A 27,801-nucleotide genomic window follows, 5' to 3' on the forward strand; every position below is an offset into this window, starting at 1 on the left:
AAATTGTATAAGATATAAAAGTATGTTTAATTATTGTTGAAAATGATATGTTAAAAAAGCTAATAAAAATTTAAATAGTAAAAAAAATAATTGCTGGGAAGTGCCGTGTGGGGAGTGTTGCTGTGGTCAGGTTTTGCTTCGATTTCTCATTGGCATATGACTGGCCAGAGTGAAAAGAGGTTGCTGGGATAGACGGGCCTTCGGATAGTCAGAGGTGCCTGCTTACCTGGCTATGGAGCTGCTGCAGCTCTTCTAGGCTCTGCCTCAGTTTCCCCCTTTCGCCTTCCATCAACTCCCTCAAGGCTCTCGAATCTTCGCTCGTCTGCTTGATCTGTTCTTCTAAGGCATCATCATCGCTTCGCCGTGAGCTCTGGCAACCGCAATGAAGCAAAGAAAGAAAAGTGAAATCAACAGAGGTTTGGCAAGCAGAATGGAAGAAAGGAGAGATCCAGGAGGGACCACACAAAGTTCAGTCAGGGACAGGTGACTCTGAAGGTTAATTCTTCTCAGTTTCACCTTTTCCCAGTCTTAAGTCTGGTTCTCCACATTTCCACACCAGTTTGCAAATTTTAAATAGAAGTCCTCATCGAAACTCATCAGCATTTTAGTGCCAATTTCTTCCCATATACAATGGTCCCTTGGTTCTCAAACTTAATCCGTTCCGGAAATCCCAAACCAAAGCATTCTAAAACCAAGGCGCGCTTTTTCATAGAAAGTACAGTGGTGCCTCGCAAGACGAAATTAATTCGTTCCGCAAGTTTTTTCTTCTTGCGAGTTTTTCGTCTTGCGAAGCACGGTTTCCCATAGGAATGCATTGAAAATCAATTAATGCGTTCCTATGGAGACCGCTTGCCAGGCTGGCGGTGCGGAGAAGGGCTTTTCTCCCCACCGCAAGCCTTCAGGACAGGTATGGGAACAGAGGGGAAGGCGCGCAGCGCTTCTCCTCTGTTCCCGGGGCTTGCGGTGGGAGGAGGGTTTTTCCTCCCCACGCCAACATTCAGAACAGCATTCTGAAAGTTGGCGGTGGGAAGGAAAACCCTCCTCCCACCGCAAGTCTTCAGGACAGCCATCCGAAGGCTGGCGGCGGGAGGAGGTCTCTCCGCCCCACCGCCAGCCTTCGGAGCAGCCTTCCAAAGGCTGCCGGTGGGGCGGAGAGACCTCCTCCCGCCGCCAGCCTTCGGAGCAGCCTTCCAAAGGCTGGCGGCGGAGGAGGTCTCTCCGCCCCACCGCCAGCCTTCGGAGGAGGTCCGAGGACAGTGGGGAAGACGCGCTGTGCTTCCCCGCTGTCCCGGAGATTTCCCTATGGGCTTTCGTCTTGCGAAGGAAGCCCATAGGGAAATTCGTTTTGCGAAGCGCCTCCAAAACGGAAAACCCTTTTGTCTAGCGGGTTTTCCGTCTTGCGAGGCGTTCGTCTTGCGGGGCACCACTGTAATGCAAAACCCCTAAAACAGCAATTTGACATGAAGTTGACTATCTAATGAGACCGTTGATCCATAAAATGAAAGCGATAAACAATGTACTGCAGGCACACAATCAATCAATCAATCAGTAACTGAACTGGGTTCCAAATAGTCACAAAAACAAAAAAAAAAGAGCCGCAAATATAAAAATGCAAAAAAAGAAGCAAAAACAGACAGACCTTAGCGTAACACTCAAAACAGAAGCGTGACACTCAAACCGGAGCACGTTCAGCTTCCAAAAATAGTTTGCAAACCGGAAAACTTACTTATTTCTGGGTTTGCAGTGTTTGGGTTCCAAGTTGTTTGAGTACCAAAGCGTTTGAGAACCAAGGTACCACCGTACACAGTTTTGCAAAGCAATTTTCTCCGATATAATGCACCTGTATGCAATTTTTATGCACACTTTACCCTGATATGTGCATTTTTATCCCATTAGTTGGCAGCATTGCAAAATTTAGAGAAGTGCAAATGGCAAAGGATGGCATTGTTTGGGTTCAGTGTTTCATTCTGGAAAGTGCAAATTAGGTACTGTGGCAATCACACAGGGTCCCCGGACGTTTGACGGTCTATTGATCCTTGTGCCACCACTATGATTGCTTCCCCGCTGCCACCAACCCGTTTCTCTCAGGTACACACGGAGTCCAGACAGTTGTTAACATTAACAAATAATCAAGTTTATTTTATAGGCATGAACAAATTTATGGTTTCAGTTAATTTTTCTTGGCAGTTTCTTAATCTTAGTTTCTTTACTGTCCTATACGTTCCTAACAACTTCAAACTGATTATCCCAACTATCTATCTGACTCCACCTAACAGTTCCTCTCACTCTCTCACAACACAACTCGACCAACCCACAGACTTATCCTCCCTCTTCCTTCTCCAACTCCCAACTCTCAACTGACTTTCACACAACTCCAACTCTAACTCCTCCCCTTGGGTTCCCACTGGCCAATCACTTCACCCTCATTTAACCCTTTCCTTATGACCCACCTAGGAGGGCAAACACCACAGGTACATTTGCTTCAAATGTGAGCTTCAAATCTCTCCCCCTTACCGTGGAGTCTGTGCCATCTATAACACTTTGGATCAGCCTCTTCAGCTCGCTGAGGGCAGCCCGCAAGCTACCAGCCGGCACATCTTTGGCCGAGGAGGTTTCCGATGACTCGTCCATGGAAGAATCCGTGGACACCGCAGAATCCGCACTGTCGTTCCCTCGAAGGTGAGTGCACAAGTATCGGACCTGGCAGTAGGCCTCCCAGAGCTGGAGTCTGAGCTGTGATGAGAATGCAGAAAGGACTGTTCTAGGGAGTGCTGACCGGTGCTGATTGGGACTGATAGGGTGGAAAGCAAGGAGCCCAACACTAGGGGGCGCCAGAGCCAATGGCAGGCAGCGCCAACTAACCCTACTCTTGCCCCCAACTTCCTCCCTGCTGAGTTCTAGAAGGACAACACAGAGTCTAAGGGAGAGGCAAGCAATTGGGGCCAGCTGAGGTTGGTGGAGCAGTACCCCTGTTTCCCTAATGGACCAGTCTCCATTTGACCTGGGGTAGTACTTTTCCATATATTTCCAACAAAGAAGCACACTTGGGGCCAAGCTAGGCATGACTTTTGACACATAGCTTGTCCTTGTGGAATTGATTACCCTTCCGCCCCCAGCAAATAAATTATTAGTATTAAATATTATTGTGTGCCAACCATAAAAGAGCATATCTTGAGAAATCAAGTTGATGACTGGATGTCAAATGCAGATCAGGAACATTCAGGGAATACTGGAGTATTCGGAGAATGTGCAACACAAACATTTGGCAGATGGAGGATTTTAGGAAGGAAGTCCACTATGGCTCTACCACACACATTTAAACACACCTGTGCTGCACCCAATTCTTCTGGAGCCAAGAGTTTTGATGCTACCTGTTCTCTCTCTTGCTCCAGTTCCTCGGCCTCCATGCTCTGCTCAATCTCTGACAGCAGTGACGTGCTGGTAGAGTTGAAATTCTGGAGGCTTCTCTCCTCGCTGAGTTCATCTACCTTTAGCTGCAGTTGCCGATAAGACAGTCTCACCTCCTGAAGTTCTAGCTGGTTCTGATGCAACTGGCACAAGAAATTATAAAGATACATTCTTCATTTATATTATTTATTTATTTATATTATTTATTTATTTATTTATTTATTTATTTATTTATCAATCATCATCCACCCTTCACCATAAGGTCACAGAGCAGGCTTCAGCAATATAAAATACAAGATAAAAACCAGTTAAAACAATTTACAATCAGAAGAATAGGGTGGGTCTTAAAATATACATGTGCATTTCATGAAAACTGCATTGTGAATGTGCCAGACACACCTCTGTGGGAAGGGATTCCCACAGCTTCACATGCCTGTATGATGCCCGTATTTTATTAGTTAAAATTAGCATGCCTTTACACCTGTTCACTGTATTCACAACATTGTGTTTTTGTTTTTAGGTAAACAATTAAAAAAACATAAATGAGGCTTTTACAACACAATCCTACCTGTCTTTTAAAAACATTGCACAGCTCCAAAACAGCTCAAACGCCCTTTATTTCAGTCTGTTTTTTTAATCACTGCTGTTGCTTTTATTCACTGCTAATGTTTTAACAGCTATTGTTCACGTTTAATGTGGTTTTAACTGGATGATCATATCCTTTTGTTTAATCATCATTATTGTATTTTACAAAGTTTAAAGCTGTATCCAGTTAATCTTACTCAGAGTAGACTCATTAACAATAACGGACATGGCTGTCTTGGATCCATTAATTTCAGCGAGTCCAACTTAGGTTGGATAGAAAGCTTTGCACGCTGCTTCGAAGGGACAATTAAACACTAAGAGACAGAAAATACCATATTTTTCCGTGTATAAGACTAGCCCTTTCCCCTAAAAAATAATGACAAAAATTAGGGGGCGTCTTTTACACGGATACATCTCCCCCCCCCCATTTTCTTAAACCTGAGTCCCCCAAAATAAGGGGCGTCTTATACATGGGGGCGTCTTATACATGGAGGCGTCTTATAGACGAAAAAAATACGGTAAATTGGGCACATAAACTAATCAATGCTACCCATAATAAATATAACTCAATACAATTTTAATGCATATTTTATCTTCTCTGTAAACCATTTTAGAGGTTATAATTACTGTTCAGCGGCATACATGTTTTTGTGAAGTATAAACTAAAATACATGTTTTCTGAACAGGAAGTCCTACTGAATTCAGTGGGGCTCACTACCAGGGAAGCAGGTCTAGGATCGCAGCAGCATCCTTCGAGAATATGCAGCAGTGAAGGGGAATCTGTAGCCCTCCAGATTTCATTGGAGTTCAGCTCCCATTAACTCCGACCCACGTAGTGAATGGTCAAGAACGATGGGAGTTGTAGTCCAGGGACATGTGGAGGGCCATGGGTTTCCCTTTCCTCCCACCGATGCCATACTGGTTCCTAGTGTTAACGGAGAAATCTGAGGGCTCCCTTGGACAAAAAACAAGGACACCAGCCAGGAATAACAGAGCAAAACAGCAGCCAGTAGGCTTGGTCTTTATTGAAGATTGTCGTGACAGGACTCCCACCTGCCACAGGGTGGAACAAGATGGAAGCCCCAAACAAAAGAGCCCCCAGAATTGATGCTTTTGAATTATGGTGCTGGAGGAGACTCTTGAGAGTCCCATGGACTGCAAGAAGATCAAACCTCTCCATTCTGAAGGAAATCAGCCCTGAGTGCTCACTGGAAGGACAGATTGTGAAGCTGAGGCTCCAGTACTTTGGCCACCTCATGAGAAGAGAAGACTCCCTGGAGAAGACCCTGATGTTGGGAAAGATGGAGGGCACAAGGAGAAGGGGGCGACAGAGGACGAGATGGTTGGATAGTGTTTTCGAGGTTACCAGCATGAGTCTGACCAAGCTGCGGGGGGCAGTGGAGGACAGGAGTGCCTGGCGTTCTCTGGTCCATGGGGTCACGAAGAGTCGGACACGACTAAACGACTAAACAACAAAATCCCCATGTTAACCCCCCCAAACTACATCACAGTTACATCATGAAAGGGGAAGTCTGGTGGCGGTAATCTGAGCATCCTGGACCCTGCCCCATGGTTCTCCTTGCCCTCCACCAAACACCCATCAAGTCTAACAAAAAAAATATTTACATTTCCCTGTAAATTAATCAAGTTAATGACACCCTTTTGTCTTCATCTGGGTTTGTTATTTCTGGAACGGCTACCTGTCTGGCACTCAGGTATCAGGATGCCAGGGATTATCACTCAGGCAGAGGGGCTGCTGAGTAGCTGAGCTCACATGTCTATATGAATTTCTGAAGTTTTCCCAGTGAGCCAGTACATAGAGACATTTATCAGTGAATTGTTACATTTGGTATCGTGCAGCAAAGGCCCTTTGAATAGATAGGAAGAAACTGTGATGAAGTGTTTTGTGGGGACAAATCACAAAAGTGATTGTGCTGGTTTTGGTAGTGGGCTGAATGTGCATGATATCTGCTGGAGGGGCACCCCCCCAACCTATACATAAATTCCTGCAACACTAGTAAAAGTCCAGGTTGCAGGTTGCTCAAGCCTCACAATGTTACCTTCCTGTTCCCAAACTGGTGATCTGGCAGCATCGCTCAATCAAAATAATATTATTTTAAATCAGTCCCTTCCTTCCAGCTGTCTCCCCCTTTCCCCAAGTCCCTGTTCCCCCATACCTGCATGTCCTTCTCGTGACTCTGCCGCTCCAAAATCAACACACGATCTTGAAGCTCCTCCACCGTCCCCTGAAGAAGGTTGTTTTCTTCCATCATGGCACTCAGCCGACGCTCCAGCTCGTGCTTCCTATCTGTAAGCATCTTAATCTGAAAGTGGAGGAAGGGAGGGGAAAGGAAAAGGAACCCCAAAAGTAAGTCTCAAGAGTTTGCGATTTCCCAGTCTGGAGAGAATGAGAACTCAGCCAGGTGGAGATAAGGAGAGAAATGAATGCAAAATCTATCTGCACCTGTGGTCAAAAGAGGAGTCTGCTTTCCCCCTTGCCAGAAACTTGTCTGGAGAGGCAAGAAAGAGAGAGTGTGGGGGAGGAATTTAAACTCTTAGAGAGCTGGAATGTGGGTTGCCAGGCAAAGGAGGAGGGAGGGAAGGAGGAAAGCCAGGCCGTTGTGTTCTCTGGAATTCCCAAGAGAGATAAAACGCCGGGAAAGGACGCCTTGCCCCTCTCTCAGTCTGCTCACGGAACACCTTGCTTACACCTTCAAAGCACAAACAGATTTGTTTATGCAACTGCTTTCCACACTGGGCCTTCCCCCCTTTTTCCTTTTAGGTAGTCAAATGCAGGGGAATTTCCATGGTCTGGATTCCAGGTACCTAAACAGCCCCCCCCCATCAGATTTGGGAAGAGGCCTTCTTGCTGCTTCAGGCCAAAGACCGTTGCTTCTTTTTCTTTTACTTTTACACCAATATCTATTTGAACTCCTCCAAGGACTTTAATGGAGTTCAAATAGATATTGAATTCCTCCAAGGACTTTTAAGGGATGTGGGTGGTGCTGTGGGTTAAACCACAGAGCCTAGGACTTGCCGATCAGAAGGTTGGCGGTTTGAATCCCCGCGACGGGGTGAGCTCCCATTGCTCGGTCCCTGCTCCTGCCAACCTAGCAGTTCAAAAGCACCTCAAAGTGCAAGTAGATAAATAGGGAAGGTAAACGGCGTTTCCGTGCGCTGCTCTGGTTCGCCAGAAGCGGCTTAGTCATGCTGGCCACATGACCCGGAAGCTGTACGCCGGCTCCCTCGGCCAATAAAGCGAGATGAGCGCCGCAACTCCAGAGTCGGCCACGACTGGACCTAATGGTCAGGGGTCCCTTTACCTTTACCTTTAAGGACTTTAAAGTACAGTGGTACCTTGGGTTAAGTACTTAATTCATTCCGGAGGTCCGTTCTTAACCTGAAACTGTACTTAACCTGAGACACCACTTTAGCTAATGGGGCTTCCCGCTGCCGCCGCACGATTTCTGTTCTCATCCTGAAGCAAAGTTCTTAACCTGAGGTATTATTTCTGGATTAGCGGAGTCTGTAACCTGAAGTGTCTGTAACCCGAGGTACCACTGTAGTGTTCATGGTTCACCCCTCTTCCTTTTCCCCATTGTGTCTTCACAACAACCCTGTGAGGTAGGTTAGGCTGAAAGACTGGTTCAAAGTCACCCATGGAGCTTCAAGTCCAAGTGGAGATTTGAGCCCTCCTTTTCTCCATGGAGTTCAGAACAGAGCACATAGTTCTCCCCTACCCAAATCAAATTCTCAAAAGTTCTTAGATTCAGTAGAATAAAATCACCCATCAAAACCTGCAGCTAACGCTTAAGTTAATGCTGTATAATGTTCACGAATCCTCACTGTGTGTTGCAGAAACTCATTTTTATACCCATAGAAGCTGAGAGGGAAGGTGACTGGCCTAAGGTAACTCAGTGAGGTTCACAGCTGTGTGGGGATTTGAACCTGGGTTCCCCCAGTCCATGGCCAGCACTTCAACTGAGGGGTAGCCATTGTGGTGCCCTCCAGATTTTCCCACTCTGTACTGTTTAGTTGTGGGTGAACATATCAGACGACACAGCGATTCTTCAGACAGCTCTTGTTTATTCACAGGCCAGAACAGAACTGAACTGAAGGGTTCAACCAGCCTGCTTATATAGAGCTCCACTACAACGCAACAGTAACCACTTCCTGTAACTATCCAATCACTGAACGTCACTTTCAATCCCTTATTTGCATATGTGGACCTGAGTGAAAACTATCTACAGTATCTCCCTGCTGGCTCAGGGTGATAACTTCAGTACATAACAACTCCCATCATTTCTGACCATTGGCCATGCTGGCTGGGGTTGATGGGAGCTGGAGTCCAACAACATCTGGAGGGCACCAGGTTGGCTACCCGTGTTCTAACCATTACATCACCCTGGCTAAACTCATTTACTAGTAACAGCCACCAAGTTGCCTCTGGAGGCTCACAAGCAGACCCCGATGATAACTGCTTTCTTCTATTTGTCCCCAGCACCAGTGGCGTAGCGTGGGTTGTCAGCACCCGGGGCAAGGCAAGTAATTTGCACCCCCTAACCTGTGGATTTGCACCCCCTAACCATAACCCACAGATCTTGCGCCCGGTGCGGCCGGCCCCCCCTGCACCCCCCACGCTACGCCACTGCCCAGAGATTCCAGTGTGGCACATAAACATTTATAGATCTCACATAAATCCATAACATTAATTTAGGTATAATACAGTCTATTTATTTTCTTTTAACAAATTACACGGAAATTTACTGTTGTTTGTTCTTCAGTTCCCCCTCTCTAAATGTATATTATTATTTATTTTACTATTATTATATAAAAGAATAAAAATTAAAAAAAATTAAAACTCACTACTGTAAAGAGAGAGAGAGAAAAGATCCCTCTCTCTGTTAAAAAGCTTTAATTTAATGTTTAAATTGTCAATGGTTTGTAGTGGAATGATTGCATTTTGTGACTGTTGCAGCAAAGTCAGCTTGGAAATCTCAATGTGTGTATGTGTGTACAGTCATACCTCGGGTTACAGACGCTTCAGATTGCGTTTTTTTTTTTTTTTTGGATTATGGGCTGCCGAAACCCAGAAGTACCGGAATGGGTTACTTCTGGGTTTCGGCGGTTGCGCATGCACAGAAGCGCTAAATTGTGCTTTGCACATGCGCAGAAGCGCCAAATCGCAACCCACGCGTGCGCAGGCACGCCGCTGTGGGTTGTGAATGTACATCCTGCACAGATCACGTTCGCAACCCGAGCGTCCACTGTATAAGGGACGTGTACCATATGCAATCAAAGCCCAGAACCTGAACCAATTCTTGGCAATTCCTAGTCAGATATGGTTGGGTTGGGTTGACACAACCCCAGATCACTCCCATGGGGGCACCTGTTTGGTCACTGTGAGAAAAAGATGCTGAACTACTTTGTTCTCATCCAGCAAGGCTATTCCTATGTAGATATGCTCTGACAGGCACATGATGTGAAGGAATTTCCTTTGTCAAAACAATGAAGAGTCTTGTGGCATCTTAAAAACTACTCTGAAGATTTTGTTTTGTTCAAGGATGGTCTACCTCAAGGTCAGTCACAGGGTGTTCTTGGAAAGTTTCAATGTCCCCACACTGGTTTGGGGCTATTGCTGTTTCTAAAATAAAATTTGGGTCCATTTATTCTGTTGCATAAAAGGGACGCGGGCGGCACTGTGGGTTACACCACTGAGCCTAGGGCTTGTGGATCAGAAGGTCGGCGGTTCGAATCCCCGCGAAAGGGGTGAGCTCCCATTGCTTGGTCCCAGCTCCTGCCAACCTAGCAGTTTGAAAGCATGTCAAAGAGCAAGTAGATAAATAGGTACCGCTCCGGCGGAAAGGTAAACGGCGTTTCCATGCGCTGCTCTGTTTCGCCAGAAGTGGCTTAGTCATGCTGGCCACATGACCCGGAAGCTGTACCCAATAAAGTGAGATGAGCGCCGCAACTCCAGAGTTGGTCACGACTGGACCTAATGGTCAGGGGTCCCTTTACCTATTCTGTTGCATAGAAAATTCTGGCCTATTTGTCCTAATGCAGAAGGCGCTGCAGGCAGATGACAGCATATATACCAGATTGAAAAATGAGCAGGTGAAGGAGCCCCTGATGTTGTAGGTGATATTATTAGGTTCTGCAACAATCCTGTCAGAATTGGGATCTGGGACTGTCCCTGCAGCTCTGTTCTTTATTTATTAATAAAAGTGTTTTCATGCTGCCATATCATAAAGTAATAGGATAGTGCTGAATGTTGAAACGTAAAACACCCCCGACAAAAATAAAAATACAGATAACCATTGAGGTAACTGGCTAATCAAAAAACAAAAATTATACAGCTACTAAGGTGGGACGCGGGTGGCGCTGTGGATTAAACCACAGAGCCTAGGACTTGCCAATCAGAAGTTTGGCGGTTCGAATCCCCGCGACAGGGTGAGCTCCCATTGCTCAGTCCCAGCTCCTGCTCACCTAGCAGTTCGAAAGCACGTCAAAGTGCAAGTAGATAAATAGGTGCCACTCCGGCAGGAAGGTAAACGGCGTTTCCGTGCGCTGCTCTGGTTCGCCAGAAGCGGCTTAGTCATGCTGGCCACATGACCCGGAAGCTGTACGCCGGCTCCCTCAGCCAATAAAGCGAGATGAGCACCGCAACCCCAGAGTCGGCCACGACTGGACCTAATGGTCAGGGGTCCCTTTACCTTTACCTTTAAGGCCTGCCAGCATAGAAAGGAGATGTCTAGAAGTCACAGGGTGCATGCCGAATCTCTGCTGGAAGAGCGTTCCACAGAATGGGACCCACAACACTAAAAGCCTGATTTCTAGTTGAGCCAAGTTGGGCCTCTAATACAATGAACAGCACTCCTCTACATGATCTCAGAAACCAAGCTAGAATATAAGGGGTGTGATGGTATTGATCCCCAAACCTTGGGTTACTTGGTTTGTGTATTTTGAGTAGCAGCTTGCCAGTCTTGTCTAATTGACCTCCCATCAATTAGGCCTATTGGATGATCACCACATTTTGTGCTAGCCTCCTCCCAAATTGGTGCATTCCAGCTGTTTTAGAATACAATTCCTATCAACCCCAGCATTATGTGGCTGCGCTGTTTGGGGCCGATGGAAGCTGTAGTCCAAAACATCTGGAGGCATCAAGTTGGGAAAGGCCGTTTGACACTCACACTTGTTTTAACTGAGGTAATTACTTCTGATTCTACAGAAACTAATCTGCTTTATCAGCAAAACACAATTACTCCCTGTATGCATTCCCTCCCACCCCCTCTTTCCTCCCACTGGGTACCACATATGACTCATATACTATTTTGCTCTGCGATAAGGACAAATCAGAAGAGAATGACCACACTAAGGAGGACCCTCTGTTGACTTTGATAAAATAGCCTTCTGCAATGGATCAAGAGAATCAAGAATGGAGAAACCACCCTCTCTTTTGGGCTCGGTAGAAACAGAAGTAGCTCACAGGGACAGTCAATGTGCCAAGGGAAGGGTTTAAAAACCATTAGGAGCATAAGAAGCTTATATAGATTTAGACCAGGGATGTCCAACCAGTGGATCGCGATCTACCGGTAGATCCCTGGCTGATCCTGGCAGATCGCGGGATCCTTATCGTGTACAAAAAGTTATTGGGGGGGGGAGCTAAAAAACTCTGGGCAATCCTCCCCCCAAAAAGCTCAACAATTCTGGGCAATCCATCCACCCCACCCCACCCCACTCCTCCTCCCTCCAATGACAATGGGTAGATCAGGGATCAGCTGTGGGCCGGTCCAGCATCCCTCAGACCTTGTGGTGGGCCAGACTATATTTTGAAGAAAAAGATGAACGAATTCCTTTGCCCCACAAATAACCCAGAGATGCATTTTAAATAAAAGGACACATTCTACTCATGTAAAAACACACTGATTCCTGGACCGTCCATGGGCCAGATTTAGAAGGTGATTGGGCCGCATCTGGCCCCCGGGCCTTAGGTTGCCTATCCCTGGGATACCTCACTGCCAGTTCGTATTTTATACTGGGAGTGGATCACAGTCTCTTGGGAGTTGGACATGCCTGATTTAGGCTACTGGTCCATCTAGCTCAGAATTGTCTATGCTGAGTGGCAGGGGCTCTCTCCTTGCAGTACCTGGAGTTGCCTGGGATTGTACTTGAACTACTCTTGAGGCAATGACTTCTAGTCCACACAAAAGTGCTCTCTAGATCAGTGTTTCCCAACCTTTGGTCTCCAGCTGCTGTTGGACTACAATTCCCATCATCCCTGACCATTGGTCTTGCTAGCAAGGGATGATGGGAGTTGTAGTCCAAAAACAGCTGGAGACCCAAGGTTGGGAGACACTGCTCTAGATTACATTAGTTCTTCTTTAAACATTTTTGGCCATTCTGTTGATCGCTTGGGAATTTCTGCTTACAAAAGAGCTGCTCTACCAGTGAGCCACTGCCCTTTCCCTTGACATCAGTAATGGTCCTGGCCATGATCTGAAGGCACATCTGAGGATACCACCTTAACAAAGCTAAGCAGGTCTGGGTTTGGCCAGAGCCTGGATGGAGGACTACCTGGAAACCACATGCTATGATGCCTGGGTTCCATGGTGGGAAACGCAGGATGAAGAGGCAAGAAAATAAATTTTAAAAAATAATGTTTAAGGAAGGCAATAAAAAACAGCAGCTTTCAGAGAACAAGTAGGCTTCAACTGATGTTGATATGGGCCCATTGGGATTGGTAGGGCGGTAGCCAAGGAGCCGAACAGTAGGTGGCGCCAGAGCCGATGACAAGCAAAGGCAACAGATGCTAATTTTGTTCCCACCCTCCAACTCCCTGCTGAGCTTTACAAGGGCAACCCTGAGACTAAGGAGGAGGAACTTGACAGCCAGGGCTGATTATAAGGTAGGCAAGTGGGCTGTGGCTGAAGGCAGACTGAGATTGGTGGGGCAGTGCCCTATTTGCCCCAATGGATCAGTCTCCACTTTCTTGATGTTTCCTGTTGAGACCCTTTTCTGTCTGTGCAACCTCCAGCAGAGGCAGGTAAACAAAACCCTGTCCCAGCAAAGATACTGCAAGTGGACGGCAGACTTTTTAAAGGAAAGGTCTGAGAGTAGCATTCTCAGTACCTGTGGGGGAGAGTCAGGGAAATATTCAGCATCCCCCAAGGTTATCCAGTGCCACTGAAGGGATTTTCTGCCTGTACGTTTTATGTTTTATTACTCACATCCGTCCTGTGGTCTGTAATTCTTTAGTACACAAATCTCAGTTCACCAGTTCCAGACCTTTCCCGTTATTCAGGCTGTTTCTCACACAAGAAGGTCAAAAGGCCCCATAAAGAATTTTTTTAAAACCCCTCAGAAATATGTAAGTCAGAGAAAGGCTAGGTGCAATATAGAGTGCAGACTGGCTTTAAAAGAACAACAACAAAAAATGTTTTGAGACATTCAGAGCTCTTCTTCAGCAGAAAGAAAAATCCAATTTTAGATACACAAGGTGTACAGCAACTGTGAAAAAGGCATCTTCCATGTTAGAGATCATTAGGAAAGGGATCAAACATGAAATCAGCTGAGTTTTAGATGTCTAGTTAAAACTGTTTTATTTCAGGTCTTTGAACGGTGTTCTGATTTTTTTAATAAACAATCCTATATTTTATGTTTAAATTTCTGAGATTTCCAATTTCTGAGAATTAGGTTTAATTGATATTTTAAATTTTGAATGTTTTCTTTTTTTTATCACTGTAAGCCACTTTGTGACTTAAGACAATGAAAAGTAGTATATAAAATTGCAAATTAGATAAATTCAATTTTATGGTGCAACCACACTCGGAATACTGTTTACAGCAGCGGTCATACTATGTACGCGCACCCGCCAACCACCTCAGATCACCACAACATCAGTAGAAACATTTTCCTTTGCCAGCGTGGTTTGATTTCAAAGCACACAGGCAAAAGAGGTGGGATTTGTAGTCATCACTGATGAGCAGCTCCCAAGTGGAACCAATCCGAGTGAGGCATGCATTTGTTGCCGGATTCAAGCCTCTCCTTGCCAAGGAACTATTAGGTAAAGGTACCCCTGCCCGTACGGGCCAGTCTTGACAGACTCTGGGGTTGTGCGCCCATCTCACTTAAGAGGCCAGGGGCCAGCGCTGTCCGGAGACACTTCCGGGTCACGTGGCCAGCGTGACGAAGCTGCTCTGGTGAGCCAGAGCCGCACACGGAAACGCTGTTTACCTTCCCGCTGGTAAGCGGTCCCTATTTATCTACTTGCACCCGGAGGTGCTTTCGAACTGCTAGGTTGGCAGGCGCTGGGACCGAGCAGCGGGAGCGCACCCCGCCGCAGGGATTCGAACCGCCGACCTTTCGATCGGCAAGTCCTAGGTGCTGAGGCTTTAACCCACAGCGCCACCTGCGTCCCAAAGGAACTATTAAGAGGGCACTTAAAGCTCCCAGGTGCTCCTTGGCAGCAGTGTGGGAAAGAGAGGTGCAACTTGGGTTTGGTGGTCTCAGAGGCCAAATTAGGTCCCCTGCAGGGCCTAATTAGACCTGTGGATTAGAGGTTCCCCATTACAGTGGTACCTCAGTTGATGAACAGTCCTGTTTACGAACTATTCGGTTTACGAACTCCGCAAAACTGGAAGTAGTGTTCTGGTTTGTGAACTTTACCTGGGTCTACGAACGGAATACGAACGGTGGAAGGGCACTGGCGGCGGGAGGCCTCATTAGGGAAAGCACGCCTCGGTTTAAGAATGGTTTTGCTTTAAGAACGGACTTCCAGAATGGATTAAGTTCGTAAACCAAGGTACCACTGTACTGGTGTACAATTCTGGTCATCACATTCTAAAAAGGTTTAGAAAAGGGCAATCAAAATGATCCTATGAGGAAAGGCTACCATGTTTGGGGCTTTTTAGCTTTGAAAGAAGGCAAGTAAGGGGGGGGTATTATAGAGATGTAGAAAACTACCGTATTTTTTGCTCTATAAGACACACCTTTTCCCTCCTAAAAAGTAAGGGGAATGTGTGTGCGTCTTATGGAGCGAATGCAGGCTGTGCGGCTAAGCCAGAACAGCGAGAGGGAGCGCTGCACAGCACTCCCTCTTGCTGTTCTAGCTTCTGGCTTAGCCGCGCAAAGTCTCTGCAGGGCACGGGGAGCCTTCATCCCGCTGCCCTGTGGAGGCTTCGCGCGGCTATCCCTGGCTTTTGCGGGAGGTGGGGGAGGGACAGAGCACGCGGCTCTGTCCCTTTCCCCCACCTCCCGCAAAAGCCCCCAAGAGCCGCACTCCTTTTATGAGCGCATGGCTCTTGCGGGAGGTGGGGGGAGGGACAGAGCGTGCGGCTCTGTTCCTTCCCCCACCTCCCGCAAAAGCCGCACTCCCTTTAAAGAGCCACATGGAGTGTGTGTACGGCTCTTGGGGACTTTTCCTCGGGGAAAAGCCTGCAAGCGCCGCACACACGCTCCGCACTGCTCTTTAAAGGGAGCACTGAGCAGAGCCTGGGATGCATACAGGCTCTGCTCAGCGCTCCCTTTAAAGAATACTTTTTTTCTTGCAGTCCCCATATAAAAACTAGGTGCATCTTATAGACAGGTGCGTCTTATGAAGCCAAAAATATTGTATGTCCCCTTCATGGATGACTGCCTTGTCGTGGCGAAGGGGTCTGAATAACTCCAAGAAACTATGCCGTGCAGGGCCACCCAAGACGGACAGGTCATAGCCAAGAGTTTAGACTAAATGTGATCCACCTGAAGAAGTAACTGCCATACCACTCCAGTATTTTGCCAAGAAAACTCCATGGACATAAAAAGGGAGAAGCTTTGAGAAGAAAGGGAGAGTTTCCAAGACATGCTCTGGTTCATGGGGTCACGGAGAGTCGAACACAACTAAGACGACTAAACAACAAAGAAAACTATGTATAAAAAGATACCATATTTTTCGCTCTATAAGACGCACCAGACCATAAGACGCACCTAGTTTTTGGAGGAGGGAAACAAGAAAAAAAATATTCTGAATCTCAGAAGCCAGAACAACAAGAGGGATCGCTGCGCAGCGAAAGCAGCGATCCCTCTTGCTGTTCTGGCTTCTAGGATAGCTGCACAGCCTGCATTCGCCCCATAAGACGCACACACGTTTCCCCTTACTTTTTAGGAGGGAAAAAGTGAGTCTTATAGAGCAAAAAATACGGTATATGAAATAGCTTGATCCAGCCTGGCAATTTTTAGTGGAAGGGGTGGGAACCAGTGACCAGCGAGATGTTATTGGATTTCAATTCCCATTAGCCCCAGCAGCCAACATGATCAGAGATGATGGCAGGTGGAGTCAAGCAACACCTTGGGTTTCCCCGCCATTGTCTTAAGGTCTTTGGAAGAGAGAAATATCAACACAGATACCAAGACTTAAAAGCAATGCGTATGTCAATGATGAAAGCATCCTTTATCAATGAATTATTGTACCCAGTGGTGGCTGGTGCCCATTGGGACTGGTGGGGCAGAAGGAAGGGAGACCAACAGTAGGTGGTGCTAGAGTCAATGAGAGGCAGAGCCAACCAATTCTAGTTTTGTCCCCATCTTCCCCCCTGCTGAGTTCTATGGGGGCAACATTGAGACTAAGGAGGAGGAGGAAGCTGATAGGCAGTGCCACCCTCTGGGCCGGATACAAGTCAGAAGCCAGGCAGATGGGAGCTGGCTGACTGGGATTCGTGAGTAGTGGACCAGCCTCCACTGAGGGTACCAAATCCCCAACTCTTCTTGCAGACCAGCAGAGACAAGAAGAAGATGGAGGAAGCCAAGAACCCAGAGAGCTAGAGACATGAAGAGCATCACAAGCATGGCATGCAAGAAATGGAGGTAGTGGACCAGCCCTAATGGACCAGCCTCCACTGAGGGTACCACCTCCCCAACTCTTCTTGCAGACCAGCAGAGACAAGAAGAAGATGAAGCCAAGAACCCAGAGAGCTAGAGACACGAAGAGCATCACAAGCATGGCATGCAAGAAATGGAGGCTGATGGACATGCATTTTGGACCCTAGGACCACTTCTGTACTTACTTCAAGGATTTGCTGCTCCACAGTCAAGTAGGAAGGGAACGGGGAAGGAGAGAAAGGGGACAAGTCAGGATTGACGAGGAGAAACCAAGAAACCTAAAAGCTCAAGGTGGGGAGGGAAACCTTTTCTAAAACAAGAAAACAAAATGCTTATCCCAGCGCTCCAACCTTTTTTAATAAGTAGAGTGGGGTGGGAGCCTGTGGCCCTCTAGATCATGGGTAGGCAAACTAAGGCCCCGGGGCCGGATCCAGCCCAATTGCCTTCTGGATCCAGCCTGCGGACGGTCCAGGAATCAGCATGTTTTTACATGAGTAGAATGTGTGCTTTTATTTAAAATGCATCTCTGAGTTATTTCTGGGGCATAGGAATTCGTTCATTATTTTTTTCAAAATATAGTCTGGTCCCCCACAAGGTCTGAGGGACAGTGGACCGGCCCCCTGCTGAAAAAGTTTGCTGACCCCTGATCTGGATGCTATTGGACTTTCTCAGCAAGGGCTATTGTAGCAGATGTTGAGTTTTAAGGTTGTACAACAGGGGTCAGCAAACTTTTTCCACAGGGGGCCAGTCCTCTGTCCCTCAGACCTTGTTGGGGGCCAGACTATATTTGGGGGGGTGCCCCTCCCACGACTCTCCCCTCCCTTCTCCACAGCACCGGATGAGCCCCTGTGGCTGCTTACCTGTGCCTTGCAAGCGGCAGGGGCTGGCGGTGGCGGCGGGACAATGAGTGGCACAAAAGGGCTGGCTCCAGCGAGGGGCTGTTTAAAATGGCGCTCAGCCAACCACGGCTCAACAAAGCCCATCCCCCTTCCTCCTCTAGGCAGGGTGAGGAGAAGCCAGGAGGAGGGAGGGAGGGAGGAGGCGCCGCTGCGGTGTGTGTGTGTGGGGGGGGAATGGAGCAGCCCGAATGATCAGAATCCCCATGCCGATCCACGCGGCTATTCACAGACCATCTGCAGGCCGGATCCAGAAGGCAATTTGGCTGAATCTGGTCCCCGGGCCTTAGTTTGCCAACCCAGTTGTACAATGTTGACCTAGCAGAAGCCATTTACACAAAGCTACCAGCAACCTGCCTATGCATTTGGTTGGACAACCTTCCTTTGGCACAAAACAGTTCACCTGCAGAACAAATATGCTGATGAGTGACTTCGGCTTAGCACCACTGCGGGTGCAACTGTGGTACAAAGCACAAATTATAGACAAAGCCATCTTTGCATTTAAGCCAATGATGGCCAACCACCCCAGGAGGGTCAAAGTGGGGCAAGCCAAAGAGACATTTTTGTTGCCCCAGGAAGAGTGGGGAAATAATTCTATGCTAGAAATGGCAGACACTCATATCCAGAGCTCCGGGAACAAGTGGAGTAAATTATGCAAAACTGCAACAAATATTTATCCACTTCATTTCACCTTGCAGCAATATTGGAAGGTTTTGTAGCTTTTTTGTTTTGTTTAGTAAGAGGGAAAGGGAAGAAAGATAAGGACAGAAAAGAATAAAACACATGGGTCATTGGGAAAACAGGGTTCTCAACATGGTGGGCAGGATCTGGGGGCCCAAAGGAAGCTAAAAGAGAAGAGAGAAATATAGAAGCTTCTGTTCCTGCTCAAAGTTGCATTGATCCAGCCTCTGGGTTCTTTGAGCAGATATTTTATATTTGCCTGTGCCATATGTTATTTCTATAACCATAAGGTCTAGAAACATGAATTAAAGTGGAGATCTGGAGAATTTTGCCAAAGGAGCAAGAACTCCAAATCTACTTCTACTCACATCCACATCTTTTGTTTAAAGCACATTCGACACATATTGAAAGCACGTGGCAAACCCCCAAAGAATAATAGGAACTGTATTTTTTATCCTTCACAGAGCTAGACTTTCAGCACACTTAACAAACTACAGTTCCCATGTTCCCTTGCCAAGGGGGCAGGGAACCAATGGGCTTTAAATGTATGGTGTGAATGTGCCCTCAGAATCCAGAAAGCAGCAGGCAGGATGTCTGAATACTTTCCCCCAACTAAAAATACTCCCTGTACATTCGTGAAAACTCCAACTCTAAGTGGTCTAGAAGGAAGATTCAGTCTACTTTAAGCTTTCCCCCATCATTCAATGCAAAGGGAGTTATTCAATCCCTGCCAGCAAGGCTGACATGGAACATTCCAGAAAGAATTTAATGGTGCTGAATGCATAATTGGTCTTAATTGCAATGGTGGCCTCACCACTTCTGGAATCCTTGCAAAATGGACCATAGACCAGGGTTGGTGGATGATTTCCCCCCCTATTGAAGACCATATTACTTCAGGGAGAATCAATTAGGGGGTGAAACCAATGGTGGGAGGTGTTTGGAGGATTGCATAGCACTCCCTGCACCACCTCATTATCTCTCACACCCTCATACACACACACACAGACACTCTGCAGATAAAGCAAACAATTCTTAGAGGAATATAGTCCGATTATGGGGCGCGGGTGGCGCTGTGGTCTAAACTACGGAGCCTAGGGCTTGCCAATCAGAAGGTCGGTGGTTTGAATCCCCGCAACGGGGTGAGCTCCCATTGCTCGGTCCCCGCTCCTGCCAACCTAGCAGTTCAAAAGCATGTCAAAGTGCAAGTAGATAAATAGGTACCACTCCGGCGGGAAGGCAAACAGTGTTTCCATGCGCTGCTCTGGTTCGCCAGAAGCGGCTTAGTCATGCTGGCCACATGACCCGGAAGCTGTACGGCGGCTCCCTCAGCCAATAAAGCAAGGTGAGCACCACAACCCCAGAGTCGTTGCGACTGGACCTAACGGTCAGGGGTCCCTTTACCTTTTTTATAGTCCAATTCTTAAAGGGGTAGAGGAAGTATGGGCCTGCAGTGTCAGGGTAGGGCATGTGTGTTTGCCTGCAGCCTTTGGGCCAACATAGGAGCATAGGAAGCTGCCTTATACTGAATAAGACCAGTGGATCCATCTAGCCCAGTACTGTCCACACTGACTGGCAGCGGCCCTCCTGCGGCTCTTCCCAGCCCTACCTGGAGATGCCATTGGGAACTGAACTTTGGACCCTCTACCATTTTGCTATGGGCCTTCCCTTCCAGCTTCTCCACCACTGCCATGGACCATTCCAGCCATGGGGAGAACTCACCTCTGCTTGAAGGCTCTCGAGTCGTACGATGTGCTGGCTGGTCGATGACTTCTTCTCCCTGAAGTCCTCTTGGAGGACATGAACCTGCATAGAGAGCTGTTTTTCCACCTCCGATGCCTGCAAAAGATGGAAGTGCTGGGCAATCAATCAATCCATCAATCATCGAAGGCACCAACAGTTTTAATGTAGAACTCTGCCTTATTTTGGTCTTCCCACTGAACACTGGTGTCTCTCTGATGACAGAATGGCTCTGTCATCATGGCTGTGCAGCTTCATGTAAGACAGTGACAAATCCCACGTTCCACCAGGTTAGCATTTCCAAAAATACATGATGCGCTTAAATAAGTAATTCCATCGGATGCTAGAACTTACTACACCTTATTGATATGTGCTGCTATAGATGGAGAATTAATGTTCTTCCATTGGACAATGATAAAAAATCTTATAGCTGTAAACAGGTGAACTTTCAGATCTGTACTCAAAGCAGGTACACGTCGTTGGTGTAAGTCGCCTAACAATACCACTAGAGGACAAAGAAGAACAGCATAAGTTGTGACGGAGCAGGTGGACAACCTGTAGCTCTCCAAATGCCCTCAGCCCCAGCAAGCATAGGACAGAGAAGATGGGAGTTGTAGTGCTATAGGTTCCCCATTCCTATTGTAATGGAAGTGTCTTCCAAATTCTAAGGTCCCTTGGCTGACTGATGTAAAGTACAGGGTTGCATCCTAATTTTCAGTTTGACATTGGGTCTGTCTAACTCTAATCGTGCATTAGATGAGGTGTGGGGAACCTCTGACCCTCAAGGTATTGCCAAACTACAATTCCCATCAGCACCAGCAAGTGTGGTCAATGGCCAGGGATGATGGGAGTTGTAGTTCAGCAACATTTGGAGGGCTAGAGCTTTCTCGCATCTGCATTAGACACTTAAACAACCAATCACACTTGATAAACCTATGTGGAGAAATGTCTTCCACCTCAGAGTGCAGAAGCATCAAGGTCCCCCAGTACTGAAGGTTCACAGGAATAAAGCTTTGGGGATAGCCACTTTCCTGCAGGGTTGATGTTGCTTTTTAAAAAGGAAACAAAAAGTGAGACCGGGAATTGGTTCCAGTTATTCACAAATTGCCCTAGGATGTTCCCAAAGGAAATCATTACCATTCTGTTTTGCAAAAAGTAAAAATAGACCTCGTTTAGCGCCAGAGGCACCCATCTCCCAGCAACTAAAAATGAGATGTGCTGAATGAAGAATGAAGCCTGTGCATTTCAAATAATCCATTGATAAAGAGTTGCCTGCTATATATTTTAAAGAAAAGGCATTCCCACATCAAACATGGAACCAGCCTCATAGCTGCAGAAGGCTACCCAGTGTGTTTATAGCTGAGGTAACATTTCAGCTGGGACATCAGGTTCAAAGTTTACACTTTTTATCTGGTACAGCAGGGGGAAGAACCTCAAACATGAGGATCCTCATTACTTCCCCATTTGCCCCAATTTGCAAAAACACTCCTTTTTTAGTGTTTTTGACTAGCTGAAGGGTGTGTGAGAGTGCGTGGAAATCGGCCTAATGCACAAAAGTAGAATTTACATTCAATGCTCTGTCTACTTTTGCCCCTGACTCCTCCTGCCACTGGCATGTGGTCCCAGAAGGCTGCTCAGAAGGGAATACAGTCCTTGAGCTCTGGTTCGTCAGAAGCAGCTTAGTCATGCTGGCCACATGACCCGGAAGCTGGCTCCCTCGGCCAGTAAAGCAAGATGAGCGCCGCAACCCCAGAGTCGTCCGCAACTGGACCTAATGGTCAGCGGTCCCTTTACCTTTACAACTGATGAAGTGGTATAAAAGTGCTTAAATATACAGTGGTACCTCGGGTTAAGTACTTAATTTGTTCCGGAGGTCCGTTCTTAACCTGAAACTGTTCTTAACCTGAAGCACCACTTTAGCTAATGGGGCCTCCTGCTGCCGCCGTGCTGTTGCTGCAGCACGATTTCTGTTCTCATCCTGAAGCAAAGTTCTTAACCCGAGGTAATATTTCTGGGTTAGCAGAGTCTGTAACCTGAAGCGTATGTAACCCGAGGTACCACTGTGTGGTGTGGAGTGTGACAGGTGCTTCTTAAATTGGTGTGCATGCAGTGCTCCCCCTGCTGGCAACAAAAATGCATTGCAGCAAGAACTGAGGATGTGCGCTGGGCTACTAAGGAGGGCAAGGCATGGGGCCTGGAAAAGAGCTTCACTCTGACCCCAGGAAAGTGGCTTATGCACAAGTGACCTCAGTGGCTTTGTCTGCTGTACTGCAGGCAGGTGGGGGAGAGAGAGTGCCATGTGTCATGATGATGAGCTAAGTGACCATCTGTTTGCTTCTTGTGTAGATGCCAGTGCGAGTGTGCAGGTCTGTGCAGACTCAGAGTTAATAAGATTATGGTCCTGATACAGGGCTACGTCTAAGCCATCTACCATCTGTCCTCTGACACCTTAAAGAAGAATCTCTGTTCCCATTTAGATGGGATATAGATATAGATATAGGATATAGGATATAGATATAGGATATAGGATATAGATATAGGATATACACTACTGGGTATCAAGGTTCTTTTACCATCTTGGCTGTGAGCCCTGGAAGACTTGCCCCCTGCTTTGCAGGCCTTTTCCCACCTGGCTTTGGAGGGCGGGGCCCGAACTGACTCCAGCTACAAAAGCTGAAGCTGCTGAATAAACTATTGGATTGGGGTATTGTTTAAGGGTTTAGTTGCAGGCAGGGTTGCTGCTGTTTTTGATTATTTTTTGCAACTTCATTTTAGATCTTGCTATGATTTATGTGTTAATTGTTTAATTTGGTTGTGTTTAGGGAAGTTTTTAATGACTGATGTTTTAATGTATTTTTAATCTTTTGTTGGAACAGCCCAGAGTGGCTGGGGAAACCCAGCCAGATGGGCGGGGTATAAGTAATTATTATTATTATTATTATTATTATTATTATTACTACATTATTATTATTATTAACTTTTTGATGTCTTATATATTATTTATGGCCATTTTGTTATGCTGGTAATTATGTATTTTTTTCATGTTTTAAGCCCCCTTGAGCATGGTTTTAACTATGGAAAGGTAGCATACAAATAAAATTATGTATGTGTGTATGAAATTTACAAGGCCATTAACAACTTGGTTCCGGGATACCTCAAGGGCAGCCTGATTCCTTATATCCTGGCCTGATCACTGAAGTCTTCAGGGGAGTCACCGCTCTGATTTTTAATGCCCATACAGCCTGGGACTGAGATATCTACCTTTTGCTATATAAACCTTTATAGGAAAGGCCATAGTTCGATGGTAGAACATCTGCTCTGCATGCAGAAAATTCAGTCCCCGGCCTCTCCAAGTAGGGTTGGGGGTGTCCCCTGTCTGAAACCTTGGAGAGCCCCTGCCAATGTGTAGAAAATCCTGAGCTAGATGGACCAAGAGTCTGACTTGGTATAGGGTAGCTTCTGCTGTTCCTATGAAAATTGGGACATATACTATAACATAATAATAATAATAAATTTTTATTTATACCCCACCCTCGCCGGCCATGACCGGGCTAAGGGTGGCTAACACCAAATATAAAACACAGTAAAAGCATGTCAGGGAACTGCCATCGGAAGGGCAGGCGGTGGAAGGGCTCACGGAGGTTAGGAGAGACTCGGCAGCAGAGGAGGGAACCAGCAGGGGGAGAGAAGGAGCTCCAAGGGAAAGTGAATCGGAGGGATGGCTCAGAGAGACTTCCAGCGAAAACAGTGGGGAAGTTTCAGGACCTCCTATAGGGACACCCACCCCTCGCCGGAAACTGTCGCGCCGAGAATCCCGAAGACGCGTTTCCGTTAAGGAGCTTCTATGCTGGAAGCGTTTCCGCAAACGCCCACTGTCGGATTCTGCCAGCGATTGAGGGAGTCATGTTTTAGGGGGCTCCGCTATAGACAGAGCTTTGATAACCAGGCCAGACTCTGAGGGACTAAGCTTTACGCACAAGCAGCTCATCATCCCATCACAAAGCATAACAAACAAACAAACAGTTGATTAAAATATAGGTTAAAATACAGTTTAAAATACAGCTTGAAATGAAGCCTTGTTTTAGTCCATAAATCAAGATCATAAGGGGAGAAAACCTCAAATATTCACCAGGGCCAACTATCCATGCTGGTCCTACATGGGCCAGCAAAAAGAGCCGAGGGAAAACTTATATACAAAATCCCACATAAGGGGTTCCATCAAAAAATAAATAAAAAATGAGAGGGGGGGGGGTCAGACTGAGTCCAGCCCAAAGGCCAGGCAGAACAGCTCTGCCTTTCATTCTGCATTATGATATTCTGTGAAGGCTGTTCTATGCATTCTACCAAAATTCGAATGTCTGAATGCAAGGTACTTATGAGCAGCTCCAAGACCACTTCCTGTTCTCCCTTCTTAGGATTCCTCATCTTAAAAAAAACAACTTGGGACCAGGTGGCCTTTCAAACAGAGGAAAGTTGGATTTCTAGATCTGCCTGACTCCCCGGCAGCCTTCTGCTACTTGCTGAAGCTTTTCGTTTAGACAGGTATTTACGAAGCATCCTGACCTCTTAATTTTAATTCTATTGGTGTGTGAAACCTTGGGTTTAAGCCATCGATTGTCCATCTTCCTTTTAAAACTATCACAGCTGATTATTGATTTGCTTTTTGTTGCAATTTAAGAGTGCGGGGTGAGCTGCCGTGGAACATTTTATCGGGAAAGTGAGATGATAAATAAATAAATGCAATTTCCCCACAAGACAGGAACAGTACACTTCAGCCTCTCAGGCAATATTTTAATTTGCCACTTCTGGGATTGTTGGGAAAGCAGAAGGCACTGTGATAACCCATTCAAGCCAATGTAGGCTTCGCAGTTGCACCGCAACACCCACACAGCAGCATGGAGCAACTCTTGTGTGATATCGGCCTATGCCACAGCCAGACCCATGAGTGATAATGCTGGAGGCCCCCATAAAGTGTTCAAAGTAGTTTCCCCCACATAATGGGTGGTGCCCAGTGGGACTGGTAGAATGGAAGGTTGGAAGGCTGGCAGTAGGTGGGACCAGAGACAACGACAGACAGAGCCAATGCATTCTTGTCTCCACTCTGCTGAGTTCCATAGTGGAAATGCAGAGACTACGGAAAAGGAAGTTGATGGCCAAGGCTAAACCCTGGCCTGATTGTAAGCAAAAAGGTAGGCAAGTGGGAGCTGACTGTAGGTAGACTGAGGTTGGTGGGGCAGTGCCTTTCCCACCCCAACCTGGCCACAGTGAGCCATGCGATGGTCACCTCCAGGCTTGAGTACTGTAATTTGCTCTACGCGGGGCTGCCCTTGAAGCTGTCCCAGAAACTCCAATGGGTGCAGAATGCTGCAGCGAGGCTCCTCACGGGGTCTCTGCCATGGGAGCATATTCCCCCAGTGCTTTTCAAGCTGCACTGGCTCCCGGTGGAGTACAGGGTCAGATTTAAGGTGCTGCTTTTGACCTTTAAAGCCCTTCACGGCCTAGGACCCTCATACCTACGGGGCCGCCTCTCCCAGTATGCCCCACAGAGGGCCTTAAGGTCCATAAATAGCAATACCTTAGAGGTCCCGGGCCCTAAGGAAGTTAGATTAGCTTCAACCAGAGCCAAGGCCTTTTCAACTCTGGCTCTGGTCTGGTGGAACGCTCTGCCTCATGAGACCAGGGCCCTGCAGCATCTGATTTCTTTCCTCAGGGCCTGTAAGACAGAGTTGTTCCGCCTGGCCTTTGGCTTGGAGCCAATTTGATTCCCTCCCTCTCTTTCTTTTCTCTTTTTCCTTTCTCCTCCTGTGATGAGGCTGCATTTTAATATTTTAATGTTTCAATATTTTAATGTTATATTTTAATCTTGTTTTTAAGTTGTATTCATTCAACTTGTTTTTATTATTGTTTGTTAGCCGCCCTGAGCCCGGCCTTGGCTGGGGAGGGCGGGGTATAAATAATAATAATAATAATAATAATAATAATAATAATAATTCCCAGTGGACCAGCCTCCATGGCTACACAGTGTGCCACTCATGGCATCCAGGCCACAAGTAATCCCAACCATCTTGTTGCTTGCGAAAGAAAAACAAAACCATTGAACCAATTCCACTGGGGCACATAGCCTCACTGTTCCATAATAACCCCTGACTGTGTGCTAAAGCTATTTTAAAACAGGATTACTTGCAACGTAAGCTGTTTGTTGAACAGCCTTTTGTGGATTGCCAAGCATGTGGAAGATAGTGGAATATACAGTGGACGCTCGGGTTGCGAACGTGATCCTTGCAGGATGCACATTCGCAACCCGTAGTGTCCGCAACCTAAAGCGGCACATCTGTGCACATGCGGGTTGTGATTCGGTGCTTCTGCGCATGCGCAAAGCGTGATTTAGCGCTTCTGTGCATGCGCGACTGCCGAAACCCGGAAGTAACCCGTTCCGGTACTTCCGGGTTTCGGTGGTCCGTAACCCAAAAAAATGCAACCTGAAGCGGCTGTAACCAAAAACACCAGGTATTGAGTTTACAAGAAGGCTTTCAGAAACAGCCCTGTTGTTTCATGTCTGCCAGAGCATCCATGGAGAGAATGGTTTCAATGTTTATTTTTATCCAAAGGGCATGCTAAGGATCACAGTTATATTGGGGTTTTTTTAAGTAATATTCTCAACGAGGTAGGCCCCAAGAAGGGCAGCCACATTCAGGAATCACAACTGGGTCCTGTAATGAAAGGTTGCCGCATGTTTTATACTTGTGCAAACCTCTGGACCACCCCCAAACCTGCCAGTACCTCCCCATCATACACAAATTGTGCATTTCATCTAAGGTATCATTCCTGTGCTTGATAATGGGAAATTATTTAAATAGCCAATCATCTGTACAGTGGTACCTTGGGTTACATACGCTTCAGGTTACATACGCTTCAGGTTACAGACTCTGCTAACCTAGAAATATTGCTTCAGGTTACGAACTTTGCTTCAGGATGAGAACAGACATTGTGCTCCGGTGGCGCGGTGGCAGCAGGAGGCCCCATTAGCTAAAGTGGTGCTTCAGGTTAAGAACAGTTTCAGGTTAAGTACGGACCTCCGGAACGAATTAAGTACTTAACCCGAGGTACCACTGTATGTTCGTGTAAAGTGGTCTAAAAGGAAAGGTGAGCAATGGTGGAATGTGTACATAAAATTATGCATTGTGAAGGTGTGGAGAAAATGCTAGAACTCATTAGTCATCCGTTGAAGCTGAATGTTAAGAGATACAAGACGGACAACAGAAAGTACTTCTTCCCACACCGCAAAGTTATATGCAATTCACTCCCTCATGAGCTAGTGATGGCCAGCAACTGGGCTGGCTTTAAAAGATTAGACAAATTCATGCAGGATAATGCTATCAAAGGCTTCTAGCCACGATGGCTTATTTCTGCCTCTCTCTCCACTGTCAGAGGCAGTATGCCTCAGAATACCAGTTGATGGAAATCACAATGTGGGAGAGGGCTGTTGTGCTCAGGTCCTGACAGTGGCGTAGCGTGGGTTGTCAGCACCCGGGGCAAGGCAAGTAATTTGCGCCCACTAACCCGTGGATTTGCGCCCACTAACCCGTGGATTTGCGCCCCCTAACCCTACCCCTAACCCTAACCCCCAGATGTTGCGCCC

General features: G+C 46.8%; 1 protein-coding gene across 5 annotated transcripts in view; it reads right to left on the reverse strand.

Moving 5' to 3' along the window:
- The window catches only part of BICDL1 (BICD family like cargo adaptor 1), a 65,408-nt gene that overhangs the window by 20,432 nt on the left and 17,175 nt on the right, over positions 1-27,801 (reverse strand). For 2 of the 5 annotated variants that reach the window (XR_013833778.1, XM_079956722.1), the window contains exons 3-7: positions 20,145-20,261; positions 6,171-6,317; positions 3,327-3,551; positions 2,515-2,733; positions 227-370 (exon numbers count right to left, since the gene is read on the reverse strand). Coding sequence is in view for 4 of the 5 variants with exons in the window: in XM_079956722.1 (XP_079812848.1) it covers positions 227-370; positions 2,515-2,733; positions 3,327-3,551; positions 6,171-6,317; positions 20,145-20,261 (852 nt within the window). In the remaining variant the exon portion in view is untranslated. Of the gene's footprint in view, positions 1-226; positions 371-2,514; positions 2,734-3,326; positions 3,552-6,170; positions 6,318-17,033; positions 17,046-20,144; positions 20,262-27,801 lie in introns of all 5 variants that reach the window. The other 3 variants (XM_079956721.1, XM_079956723.1, XM_079956724.1) reach the window with 3 other exon arrangements.

This window comes from Podarcis cretensis (genome assembly GCF_951804945.1).
Source record: "Podarcis cretensis genome assembly, chromosome: 16".
NCBI lineage: Eukaryota > Metazoa > Chordata > Lepidosauria > Squamata > Lacertidae > Podarcis > Podarcis cretensis.